General features: G+C 44.6%; 1 protein-coding gene across 1 annotated transcript in view; it reads right to left on the bottom strand.

Annotated features, from left to right (window-relative positions):
• LOC126456155 (uncharacterized) overlaps positions 1 to 14,285 on the bottom strand; it is a 157,032-nt gene that overhangs the window by 49,569 nt on the left and 93,178 nt on the right. The window contains exon 7 of the mRNA XM_050091909.1: positions 5,400 to 5,620. Within this exon, the coding sequence (XP_049947866.1) occupies positions 5,400 to 5,620 (221 nt within the window). The remainder of the gene's footprint in view (positions 1 to 5,399; positions 5,621 to 14,285) is intronic.

Here is a 14,285-nt window from a genome sequence, read left to right as displayed (position 1 = left end):
GCGATGATTGTTTATCGCGAACACAAGTGTTTGAGTGGTTTAAACGATTTAAAGATGGCCGCGAAGACACCAGTGATGACACTCGCACTGGCAGACTATTGTCATCTTCCCAATCGGCCAACTTGTCCGGAACGTCAGACAAGACGTCCGCTCATTCATCGTAAATAATCCTATTGCCTCTTTCGTCCGCCATTATGAAAGGGCACAAGTACTTATAAAAACAAAACACTTGTTGACGTGTGTAACTTGTTGTTACCTAAACAAAACACCAACAGAATGCAAAAGATGCTAACGTACTGTCGCCGGTCACTGCGCGATACTATGCTCACGACACCACTGTGGTGTCGCCGGCCACTGGGCGATTCTGTGCTCACGACACCACTGTGGTGTCGCCGGTCGTTAACAGCTATTTCGCGCACGACACCATTTTAGTGTCGCCGGACGGCATAGTGTTAAGTTGCCGTGAAGTGGCCAGTACGAGCTGCAGAACTGAACTGTCGATGCAGATCTCGCTGCAGAGCTGTAGCAAATTATAACTTGCTAAATAAGAGAATACAATCACCTTCTATGACTCCTCAGTTTTAAACAACATTGAGTCCCTTTGATCCTGTATTGACTTGTCATGCTCCCGTTAACAAAACAAATCTCGACGAAATGTTCGATGCCGTCGCTCCCGATTTACAGGCGATGCGCTACCCACGCGAATGCACCACGTAAGGTAATCACTCAAAGGTAATTCAAGGGCGCACCTCGATCAATTTTCTATACCCTTTACTTGTAAAATAATTGTTCTGATAAAGACATGTCAAATTTTGGAACAGAGGAGAAAGCTTTACTCGCCTTCCGTTCGAGTAGAAGACTGGAGAAATATCTTGATAATCAATTTGTCTAACGTCGATTGAATGGTTGCGGAGACTTACGTTCCAAAGACAATCAATGCTTGGAATAACATCTAGCGGTGTTTCTCTAAAGTTTCTCTATAGTTACTTACTGCATTCTGTCAACATACATTACTTTCCCGGAATGTCCGTTGTGTAGTAATGTAGAAAGTTTCATATTGGAATCGTAAATCGATTCCAATATGAAACTTATATATATATATATATATATATATATATATATATATATATATATATATAAAGTTAAGGTTTTGTGACTGTTTTCAATTTTTTCCCTGTTTTATAGTGTACAAATATATCCACCAATAAATATAAACAGTTAAAACCAGATCATCCTTTCTGAAAAACACGGAATCTGGCGTTAGACGTACGTTTTTACATGCACTAAAATGGCGACGATTTCATTGCTTGCCAGGATTGCAGACATTAAAGCAAAAAAAAATTGCAAAAATTAATTACGAAATTTTATTTTTTGGAGAAGATCATTAAAACTTTATTACGTGCCCCACTTACGTAGTATTAGTTGTCGAAAATCTTGAAGCCCTCATGGAGTCATATTGACTCACCCTGTATATACACGGCCCGTCAAAAAAAATGAATCACCCGGAAGACAAGGTCGGATGTCAGTGTAACAGCGTGCACTTATACACGGTTGGCGTGTAGAGTTGTAGTTCTGTGTGACAGGTAAGACGTTCAGTGGAGTGTTTAGCGTTGTTACCAAACCTAGTGGAGTATACACTGAAGAGCCAAAGAAACTAACACAATGTCGTGTAGGGCCCCAGCGATCGCGCAGAAATGCCGCAACACGACGTGGCATGGACTCGACTAATGTCTGATGTAGTGATGGAGGGGACTGACACCATGAATCCTGCAGGGCTGTCTATAAGTCCGTAAGAGGACGAGGGGTGGAGATCTTTTATCTCTTCTGAACAGCATGTTGCAAGGCATCCCAGATATGCTCAATAATGTTCATGTCTGGGGGGTTTGGTGGTCAGCGGAAGTGATTAAATTCAGAAGAGTGTTCCTGGAGGTATGCTGTAGCAAATCTGGCCGTATCGGGTGTAGCATTTTCCTGCTGGAATTGACCAAGTCGATTGGAATGCACATTGGACTTGAATGGATGCAGGTGATCAGGCAGGATGTTTACGAACGTGTCACCTGTCAGAGTCATCTAGACTTATCAGGGATCCCATAGCACTCCAACTGCACGCGCCCCACACCATTACAGAGCCTTCACCAGCTTGAACAGTCCCCTCTGACATGCAGGGTCCATGGTTTCATGAGGTTGTCTCCATACCCGTACACGTCCATCCGCTCGATACAATTTGTAACGAGACTCATCCGACCAGGAATCATTTTCCAGTCATAAGCAGTCCACTGTCGGTGTTGACGGGCCCAGACGAGGCGTGGAGCTTTGTGTCGTGCAATCATCAAGGGTACACGAGTGGGCCTTCGGCTCCGAAAGCCCATATCGATAAATGTTTCGCCCAATCGTTCGAACGCTGACACTTGTTGATGGCCCAGCATTGAAATCTGCAGCGATTTGCGGAAGGGTTGCTCTTCTGTCACGTTGAACGATTCTCTTTAGTCGTCGTTGGTCCCATTCTTGCAGAATCTTTCCGGCCCCAGCGATGTCAGAGGGTTGATGTTTTACAAGACTCTTGATATTCACGGCACACTCATGAAATGGTCGTATTGAAAAATCCCCACTTCACCGTTACCTCGGAGATGCTGTGTCCCATCGCTCTCGCGCCGACTATAACACCACGTTCAATCTCACTTAAATCTTGATAACCGTCCACTGCAGCAGCAGTAACCGATCTAACAGTTGCGCTAGACACATGTTGTCTTATATAGGCTTTGCCGAACGCAGCGCCCATGCCTGTACCAGTTCCTTTGGCGCTTCACTGTATAAGGGGCGTGAACGGCGTCAGATGTCGAATGTTCACTGAAGGACACAGAGATGTGTGAGACAGCGTTATCTGCACCTGAAACAGTTTTGAAGGAGTGGTCTCCATTTAACTGGTTGCTCGCAGTATTCAGATTTGAGAGGCATTCGGATATGACAGTATCCCAGTACTGGAGTGCATGGGAACGTGTCTTGTGTGTTCAGGCCGACCACGACTGACCAGAAGGATCGCCATATAGTGCACCATCCACCCCGTGACACCTTAACATTTGCACCTGTCATGTTAGAACAAGTAATTGACGTCCTGCAACATTCTGGGTAAGAGACTAACAACAGCGGGACTGGGGAATTACTGTCCCATGCGTAGGCTGGCATTAACACAACAACATAAACGGTTGCGTCTGGAGTAGTGCCGTGACCGGAAAGCATGGAGTGTTCGGCGATGAATCATGGTAATGCACTACCCCAGATGACCATCGTAAGTGAGCATGGGAGCGACCTAGGCAGACGACCCAATCATCCATTGCTTTAGAGAGGCACAGCGTTGCTACTCATGGCTACATTGTATGGAGAGCAATCTGGTATCACTACAGGTCACGATCGGTAGTGATTGAGGGGGCTCTGACAGCACAGCTGTACGTCACGGACGGTCTGTGTCTTCATGTGTTTCCAGTCCTGTGACAGTATTGTGGTGCTATTTTTTAACACAACAGTGCTCGTCCGCGCAGGATGGCAGGTGTCTTTATGAACTATCTTTGTGATACTGAGGTACTCCCGAGTGTACAATGATCTGCCCCAGAGAGAATGTGTGGGACCAACTCGAACATCATCTCCATCACTGCCACTGTTAAGGATATCAGGGACCAGTTGCGAGCCAGTTTTCCTCAGCAGAAAATGCAATAGGTGTACGACACTTTTCCAAACCGAATAAAAAAAATGGTTCAAATGGCTCTAAGCACTATGAGACTTAACATCTGAGGTCATCAGTCCCCTAGATTTAAAACTGCTCAAACCTAACTAACCTAAGGACATCACGCACATCCATACCCGACGCAGGATTCGAACCTGCGACCGTATAAGCAGCGCGGCTCCGGAATGAAGCGCCTACAACCGCTCGGTCACAGCGGCCGGCCAACAGGATCAGTGCATTCATCCTGACCAGAAAGAGTTCGATTGTGAGCTCTTATTTAGTGAGAGAATAGTCTAGAAATGCAGTTAAGCTCTATATTGGTCATGCTTTAGTCAAAGGGAGACGATGGGAAAACTGCTAATTCGGTCACGTACGGAACAAATGTTCAAATGTGTGTGAAATCTTATGGGACTTAACTGCTAAGGTCATCAGTCCCTAAGCTTACACACTACTTAACCTAAATTATCCTAAGGACAAACACACATAGCAATGCCCGAGGGAGGACTCGAATCTCCGCCGGGACCAGCCGCACAGTCCATGACAGCAGCCCTGAGACCGCTCGGCTAATCCCGCGCGTCCGTACGGAACAGCTTGTGCCAACCGCTCCCATCTATGGAGAGGGGATTGGCCGCTAGCTTGGGGATGTGGTCCGTGGGACCACTGGACACAGAAAATTCAACCTGTCCTTAGACATGTTTGGCAAGGAGCCTTGTGACTCCTATAGTCATTGTGGAAGCATAGAGGATGTGTAAATTTCAAGGCTATTTCGCAAACATTGAATATAGGTCTCCCGGGAACTGTCAAATGCTATACACAGCCAAGTTAAACCGTTCTCGGAAGTGTTTTTCGCGATATATTGCGATACCTGGGCTTGCTGTAGAACCATAGCGGCTCTAGGAACGCCGAGGCTATTCCGCGAAGCCAGACTGGAGGTGTGTCAGCAGTTTCCAAGTGTTACTTTACCGTTGGCAGTAATAGTTGTGCTTCCCAGGCCACAGGTATACTGGGGAAGTCATCTTGGAGGAGCAAGAAAGACAGTGGAGTAGAAGGGAACAGAGCGACCAATGACAGTTCTTCGCTGTGGTTGTTTATGAGACAGCCAATTAAAAGAGGGCAACTCCTATGCGCCTCCATTTTCTTTTTAGTGTCCACCGCAATCAGAATGTTATGACAGGTTATGTTATGTATAGTGTCCGTATTTCTGAATTGCTTTCCCTACAGTTTGACGATCCCTATGATCGGACACTGGTTCAATCGCGACTGTCAGATGGGCAAATGACTTTCGTTCAGAATAAGTCCCCTTCTCTCACGCGGCGAACCTTTTATAGTGAGGCTGCCGACCCAAAATGATTAGAGTTATTGGTACTGGAAGAGCGGGTATTAAAGGCTGTCGATAGTAACTAAATTGATTTAAACAGTACATTTAACGGAGGTGCCACTGGACATCATATCGATATGCGGGCTCATACTGGAAAGTTCCTTATAAATGTAACTCGATATTTTAAACATAACGTATCTACTCGACCCCTGAGCTTTCGTTCGTTTCCTTCTCCCCTTCTGGGTACATCGATTTTTTTTTGGTCAGTCAGTGTGGCTGGGGTATTAGGAGAGTATCTCTGCAGATTCATTACACACACTCTGTTTCTTCTTTGTAGAAGAAAAAACAATGTGCAGGGCGTACCTTGCGCTTGGCGACGCTCTGGCCGAGGTTGGACTTGAGGTAGTCGAGCTCGGTGCGCGAGATGCGGGGGTGGACGTGCGGGTGGTCGAAGACGAGGAACCACCAGGCGAGGAACCAGGCGGAGCCCAGCAGAGCCGTGGAGTAGAAGACGGTCGGCCAGCCGAACCACTCCATCAGGAAGCCGCACAGCGGGAACGTCAGCGCCGCGCCCACGCTGCTGCCTGCCGCACACACAAAACTGTACACTCCACACGTCACTCAGCTGCTGGCTAGGTCTCGCGTCTCGCCACAAATAACACCTCACCGGTAAGGAGCGCCTTTGCAAAAGATTATTCTCTGTCACTAGAGGTCGGACTGATCTAAACTGATGGAAAGAATCGCAACACCAAAAAATAATTAATGTAGAGTAATGAGATACATTTATCTAGGTAACATATTTAAGTGATTAACTTTGCAGGATCAGAGGTCAAAGTACGAACGAGATAAGCCATTGGAAATCTGAAATGCTGGTACATTAATAAACGGTTTAACCGCCAGAATAGTCAGTGCAAGCATGCAAACGTGCGTGCACTGTATTGTACAGGAGCCAGATGTTTTGTAACACCGGAAATGCAGAATGCATGGCACCTGCTGCCGATATATATATTTTTTGATGAATTGTATGTAAATATTTGTAATTTAAATGCTTTCTTTTAATAAGTAAGGACATTGCTTCACTGTATGTGTAAATTTAGGTAGAAGTCTGTTGACGTTTTATTGTATTTATCTGTGTTTTACTGTGAAACTTACAAGCTCTGGGAAAAAGCCAAAGGAATTGTTGTTTTCATCGACTAGCAACGATAATAGCAGTGCTTGTGCGTTGTAAAAATCTTTGGGTAGAGAGTTGTTGCGCGGAGCGCGCGGAGAGGGGGAGACGGGTCCCAGCGCTTGTAGGGTGCAGAAGTGTGGTGTTAACTCTCTCGCAGTAGAGAGTAACATTTCGGCGGCATTATGTACGCGCGCCTGGCCAGATGACTAGTAGCAGGAGTAGGACAGTGGATGGGCGGAAGATTGCCCGTTCCTGTAATTAGCCTTGCTCCACAAGATGCTATCGTCTTCAATAACAGCAGCAGTTCCAGCAACACAGATTCGTCGTCGGCTCCAAGTTTCGTCGTATGCACAGCACTAAAGTAAGACCGTTCATTGGTAGAAAGTATTAACGGCTAACCCAGCAGCACAACTGAATGTGATTTGATTGACAAAATTTATTTAAATAATAATCAGCTAAACTCAGGGCGATTGTGTCCTCATTGTCCTCAGACATTGTTACCAAGCAGGGTCCTTGTTCCTTTTTTTCCTTATATGCTAACTGAGTGTCGTAAGAAACAAATTGAATAGTTACAGCCAGTTTATTAATGAATAATTTCACTTTTAACAATTTTAGGCTCAGTCTACTTTCAATTAACTGTTGTACAACAGAGGCTTCAGTATATGAGTAAAGTAAAGCAATTTCATTTTTCAAGTTTGAGAATCAATCACTGGAAAAAATCCAAATCTAAAGAAATGCACAAATTAAGAGTGCAGAAGTTTTATTTATTTTACGTATAGTTTGGAGCACATGGCTGTTTGGTTTGGTACGTATTCTATTATTTATTTCTCTTCAAGTCAGTAAAAAAGGCTCAGTTGTTCAGACAATAATTTAAAATCCAATTTGCAAAATAAGTAACTGCAAAGTAAAAGTGCATGCTTCTTTTCTAAATTTCTTTGATGACATTATGTTGAGGTCACCGGAAGTCATTGTTCATGTAACGAAGTTCAATACTAACATAGAGTTTAATTGCATATTTTCAAATCATTACTCGACTTTTTTTCAAAATTTAATGACAAACATAACGTAAGAGTGACTTCTCACTTTTCTTTATCATTACATCCTCACTTAAAATTAGTGTCAAAAAACATGACAACCTTCAGTTTCCACGTCAGTGTTTTATAATACATGTTTTTCTTTCCCATCATCTTGTACAGGACTTTGGATGTTAATTATCCTAGTGGGCTTGCGACCGTTAATTATTTCCTTTTCGTTCATTAGTGTAACTTTTGGATTCATGATCAGTGGTACCCCTTTTCTGTCCAGTGTTGTTTGTGAGTGAATGCACAAAATAACTTTCATTTTTCCAAATTATAACCCTGTTCTGTTTAATTACTTTTTATTTTTAGTAGACTTTTCCATCAGAAGGGTCTGTTGTACACTCTCCTCCTACTTATCGCTATTATTTCTTGGGGAAGATAGCCTTATCCAATTAGTAAAAATCCATTAGGCATACACGCAATCCACGGTCATATTTTATATCGCAAGCTGAATAAGTAGATTAGTAAGGGGGAGGTTACAGTTTGTTTCTGGGATGGAGTTCCATGCCTTTTGCACTATGTTGGTCAATACAGGCACGGTTAATGTTCTTTGTGGATGACGCTAGAGTTGTCGTCCGATAATGTCCCATATGTACTCGACTGGAGACAGATCTTGTGATAAAGCAGCCCAGGTAATACATCGACACCCTGTGTAGCATGTTGGGTTACAACAGCGGTATGTGGGCGAGCGCTATCGTGTTGGAAAATGACCCCTAGAATGCTACTCATGAATGGCAGCACAACAGCTCGAATCACCAGACTGACGAACAAACTTGCAGGCAAGATGCTCCTTCTGTCATACGAAATCATACCCCAGTCCATAACGCCAGGTTTAGGTCCAGTGTGTCTAGGACGCAGACGGGTTGTTTGCAGTCCCTCAACTGGCCTCCTAACCAACACGCAGCCATTACTGGCACCGAGGCAGAACCAGCTTTCATCAAAAAACACAATACACCTCCACTCTGCCATCCAACGAGCTCTCGCTTGACACCACTGAAGTTGCAAATAGCGGTGATTTGGGGTCAGTGGAATGCAGGATTCGAGCTGTCCTTGAGGTAACGGATTTGTAACAGTTCTTTGTGTCGCTGTGCTGCCAAATGCAGCTCAGATTCCTGCTGTATGAGCAGTAGGATGCGCCTGAGTCATAGGCGCCAGAGCCATTCCCTGAACACAATAGTCTGCCCTCTTGGTATTGCCAGGTGGCCATCTGGAGCCCAGTCTTCTTGGAACGTATATTCTCGTGACCATCGCTGCCAGCAATCATGTACAGTGGCTACGTTCTTGCCAAGTCTTTCTGCAGTATAGCAGAAGGAACATCCTGCTTCTCGTAGCTCTATTGCACGACCTCGTTCAAATTCAGTGAGGTGCTGATAATGGCATCTATGCCGCCATAAAGGCAATTTGACTAACATCAACTCAACACTTTCAATTTCAAATGTAACTAACGCTCAGGACCGTTACAGAGTGTATTCCAAGCAAACCTGATTGCATCCTCATAGTTGAGCGACCGGCGCAACTCTTGTGGGACTATCGAGAAATTTGAATAGATGTCATCTTTCAAACGTAGAAATACACCTAACAGTTTTCGTTTATGTCGCACAACTCCTCCTTGGTGCTGCGATCTTTTCTCCAGCAGTGTATTATATTGGCTTATTGTACATGTAAACACAACCCTTGGAAGAAAATACACTGGTGTCCAAAATTAAAGCAACGAACGGAAATTTTGCAACGTTGCTTTTATTTCGCCACAAAACAGTATAAACACGTGATAGTAAAGTAAAAGCAATGTAAATAATACAGAACGTAAACAACTACAACACGCATAACGGTAGACAAAAATGTTACTCGTTTTTTCCAACTTAACGGATTTGCACACACATTCCGACAACAGGTTAATGTGCTCAGTATGAGTTGCGACCACATCTGGCAGCAATACAGGCCTGCCAATGACGGGGCGTGCTATGAATGATGTCATCGATCTCATGTCGAGGCAATAACGCCCATTCTTCCTGCAGAGCTGCTCGTAGTCTTGGAGAGTGGTTGGTGGATGCTGACGTGACGCAGCCCGTCTCCCTAGTGCATCCCAGACTTGGTATATGGGACTCGAATCGGGAGAGCGAGCAGGCCACGCCATGCGTGCAATATCTTCCATTCCCAAGAAAACGGCAACCATCCACGCTGTATGAGGTCGAGCATAATCGTCCATCAGTACGACGTCCGGGCCCACAGCACCTCCCAACAACCGCACATGAGGTCCCGAGATCTCGTCGCGATACTTGACAGCAGTTAAACCTTGCCGATTCACCCTTACAATTTCTCGAAGAGGGTTTCGAGTGGTAAACATAATCCCTGCCCACGCTATCAGGTATCCTCTCAGTATCGGCTTCTTTCCACAATGTTTGGGTCCTGAAATCGTTGCCGCGCGTGATAGCCGAGCGGTCTGAGTCGTCTTGTCACGGTCCACGCGGCTTCCCCCGTTGAAGGTTCTAGTCCTCCCTCGTGCATGTGTGTGTGTGTGTGTGTGTGTGTGTGTGTGTGTGTGTGTGTGTGTGTGTGTGAGTGCATGTGTGTGTGCGGTTCTTAGCGTTAGTTAGATTAAGTAGTGTGTAAGCTTAGGGACCGATGACCTCAGCAGTTTGGTCCCATAAGACCTTATCACAAATTTCCAAAATTTCCTGAAGTCGTTCCACGTTCCCTCCAGATGCGAATTGATCGAGAATCACTCTCCAGACTAAATCTGGACTCATCTGTGAAAACAATATGGGCCCACTGCTAGACCGTCCAGGTGATACGTTAATGATTCCACTCTAGACGTTCCCTACTGTGAAAATGCGTTAGAGGAATAGAGCAGGACCCCGACAATAAAGGCCGTTCTGTCTAAGCCTTCTGCACACCGTTTGCCTCGATACAACACGTCAACTGCATGCTGTGAGCTCACATACTAGTTGTGCAGTACTAAAGTGGTAATGCTCGTGCCCTTACAGCCAAATAACGGTCCTCTCTTCTGAAGTCACACGTGATCAGCCCTGCCCTGGTCTTCGGGATACAGTTTAGGTCTCTGTAAACTATCGCCACTTCAGAGAAACAACAGAACGATTCACATTATTCATTATGCGACTGTCCTGCTTCCTTTCTTTGTACAGTCCTCCACCGCAGAGAGTCTGGTAGGCATCTTCTCTGTGCTATAACGCACCGTCTGTGACCGTGTAGACTGCGATTGTGAATGTGGGGCTGCACCAGCAAACGCTACCCCGTTTCATAGGTGTCCTGACAACATCTTTGGCATGGTTGTCCGTTGACCAGAATCTCATCTTCCTTGCAGAACACGATCGTACGGACATCTGGTTGACAGTTTGTATGATAATATCGTGAATTAGACACAGGACGGGGAAATAGCGGTTTGTTGCTGTAATTTTAGACACTAGTGTCAAAAGAAGAAAATTAGATTTTAACATCCCGCCGACGGCGAGATCAAACATGTGTTATGATTGGGGGGAAGGTGGAGGGAAGAAAAGCGTCCTAGTTCTTTTCAAACGGATTATCCCAACTGTGCTATCGTCCAAAGGTCGCGATGTCACACCAAAGTCGGCAACAAGCACGGGTACCATAGAAGTTAGCAATGTCTCGCTGCAATTCGAACGGACTACTGGGAGGTACTGGCGGGTGCACAGCCTCGCTCCCATGCCCACAGGGCCACCGCACGGAGGCCGATATAGAACCGAGCAGAGGAAGGCTCAGCCCAGTTCGTGACCTCCCATCAAGAAGACAACGTCGACTAGTCAGGACACAAGAGTGACTCATGTTGTAGAAATTACCGTCATTATGAACTTTGTGAACATTGTACGTCAAGAGAAGAGTTTAGTAAATGTGTGCATCAAGTGACGCTTTAATTTTCAAAAACAGTTGTAATTATTCTGTGCCGCGCGGAGTGGCCGCGCAGACCCTCCCGCCGGAGGTTCGAGCCCTCCCTCGGGCATGAGTATGTGTGTGTTGTTATTAGCATAAGTTAGTTTAAGTTAGTTTACGTAGTATGTAAGTCTAGGGAACGATGACCTCAGCAATCTGGCCTCTTAGGAATTCACACACATTCGAACATTTAAATATTCTGTAAATTCCTGCGGCAATGACTATATAAAGTTAAGTAAATCTTTTTATCAATCTTGTAATAAAGTGAACCAATATTTCATCTATTGTAGTTCGATCAAGGGTCTCCCAGAGCAGTCAAAGAACCCAAAGTTATGATAAGACCATTGTAGTTTCTTCAAGCCATAACACCAACATGTATGAAACGAAGTAGGGAAAGCACAGCAAACCTAAATCTAAGCTTCTGACGAGAAATTGAATAGACGTCCTCCTGACTATGAGATCATTCTCTTAAATCCGTTTTACTCGAGCGATTTTCTGGTCAAACTGACTACTACACTGCTGGAAAGAAATGCAACGCCCTTAATGGCTGTTTTCAGTGGCAACAGGCTATAACATGTGTGCAGTGGAGGGTTGTAGAGTTAGTGATTCATTTGTAAAGGTCATTGAAGTCAAATGGCGTTCAGGAGGCGTGTCTATGCATCCTCTGTTTTGACTCTCCAAGCAGAAGCTATGCTGAAGTTAGAGGTGAACTATATTTGCATCATTCGTTCTAGAGTACAGGCATTCCCCACCGACGAGTACATAGCCCTGTTGAACTGCCCCTTCCATTTGAACAGAGTCGCATTGTGGGTCTTCGGGAAGCTGGATTGATGTATGGGAGGACTGCTGCACATATTGGGTACAGATTATCGGTAATGTATCGCTGCTTTCAACACTAGTCTGTGGAACATTCCCACATCTGCTGACCAGGTCCCACATCTGCTGACCAGGTCTGGACCTCCGCGTAATACAGACGCATATGAAGATCATCGCATTGTGCGAGCAGCAGTGGCCGGCCAGTCATCATCCAGGGACAAACTGCAGCCACCTGGTATGTCATCAGGGACCACTGAGAAAACGTCTGCTTGGAACAGAACTAAGAACATATGTGAATCTGGCCAGATTCCCACTGTCACCATGACACCTCTACCCATAACTACTCTGGTGTCTTGAAATAATTGACTGGAGAGTGGAATGGCACTCTGCAGTCTTCGATGGTGAGAGTAGTTTCTGTCTGTATATGAGTGGTGGATGTATTAATGTAAGGCGTAAATCTGGTGTGCTGCCTATTTCACAGTACATTCACCTACGACATACAGCTCCCATCCCAGGGTTCATGGGGGGAGGGGGGGGGAGGAGAGGAATCGCGAGTTGCAACTCACAGTGACGTTGGATGTAATCTTTGACCATTACATTCCACAGGCTCTTGTCCTGTGCTACTGCCTTTTTTCTTCCTAACAAGGGAACCTCCCCATCGCACCCCCCTCAGATTTAGTTATAAGTTGGCACAGTGGATAGGCCTTGAAAAACTGAACACACATCAATCGAGAAAACAGGAAAAAGTTCTGTGGAACTATGAAAAAATAAGCAAAATATCAAACAGAGTAGTCCATGTGCAACATAGGCAACATCAACGACAGCATAGGTTCAGTAGCGCCGTGGTCTCGTGGTTAGCGTGAGCAGCTTCGGAGTGAAAAATTTTCTTTCTTTATTTTCGCAAAGTTATAATCTGTCCGTTCGTTCATTGACGTCACTGTTCGCTGTAATAAATTTAGTGTCTGTGTTTTGAGACCCCACCGCAAAACCGTGCGATTAGTAGACGAAAGGACGTGCCTTTCCAATGGAAACCGGAAACATTTGATCGCAAGGTCTTAGGTCAACCGATTTCTCCACAGAAAAACACGTCTGATATATTCTATACGACACTGGTGACGGCATGTGTGTCACATGACAGGAATTTGTTGTCTACCCACCCAACTTGTACACTTGGCGAATGGGTAAAAAGATTCTTCTACCTTGCCCGATTTAGGTTTTTTTGTGGATGTGATAATCACTCCCAAAACACTGATGAAAACATAATAGTTTGTCCCATAAACTGAAAATAAAAAATTAAACTTTTCACTCGAGGGAAGACTTGAACCAAGGACCTCTCGTTCTGCAGCTACTCACACGAACCACAGGACCACGACGCTCCTGTGTTTGTGTTATCCTTGATGTTGCTTATCTTGCACATGGACTACTCAGTTTATATATTTTGCTCATTTTTTCATAGTTCCACACAACTTCTTCCTGTTTTATCGATTGATGTGTGTTCAGTTTTTCAAGGCCTATCCACCTGTGCCAACTTATAACTAAATCTGAGGGGAGTGCGATGGGGAGGTTCCCTTGCAAGAAGGTGATGTCCTTTCTCAGCAGGGCAGTGCATGTGCACATACGGCTGTGCGACACAAAGTGCTCTTCATGTCGTAAAACGACTGCAAAATCATCAGATCTTTCGCCAATTGAACACATTCGGGACATGATGAAAAAGGAACTTATACGTTCTCCAGAGCCTGCAAGGATCTTTGCCGAACTGCGAAAAGGACGCAAGATGCTTAGGATGCCATTCAGCATCTTTATAGTGGTTTCCTCGCAAGAACACATCCGTGAGGATGTGTTCTTATCAGTATACAAACCATACTTACATGTGTATGAAACTCTAGAATTTCCCAAATCTGTTAAAAACTGTGGTAAAAATTGAGATAATTAACTATAAAATTCGAGTTTACTCTAAACACGAAGTTCAAAACGTAACAGCCCATTCATTTTCCCATAGATTAAATAAACTCTAGAGTTTCATACACCTGTATGTATGGTTTGTAAGCTGTGCAAAATTCATCGAAGAATCTCTCTTACTTATGAAGAAAAGTGTACCTATAGCATCAAATGCAGCCAACAGTAAGTGAAAAATATCATGAAATTTCACATTTAAAAAATATTATTTTTTCGTGTTTTTGAACTTCCACTGCTATGAGTGTGAACCCTGAATCCTTCCTAGTCATGCTGACAAAGTTTTATGAATTTATTTATAAAAGCATAGACAGTGCAAATTAA

Source organism: Schistocerca serialis, chromosome 2 (assembly GCF_023864345.2).
Source record: "Schistocerca serialis cubense isolate TAMUIC-IGC-003099 chromosome 2, iqSchSeri2.2, whole genome shotgun sequence".
Classification (NCBI taxonomy): domain Eukaryota; kingdom Metazoa; phylum Arthropoda; class Insecta; order Orthoptera; family Acrididae; genus Schistocerca; species Schistocerca serialis.
Note: the sequence above shows the minus strand (reverse complement) of the source record. Positions and strands in the feature narration are given on the sequence as shown.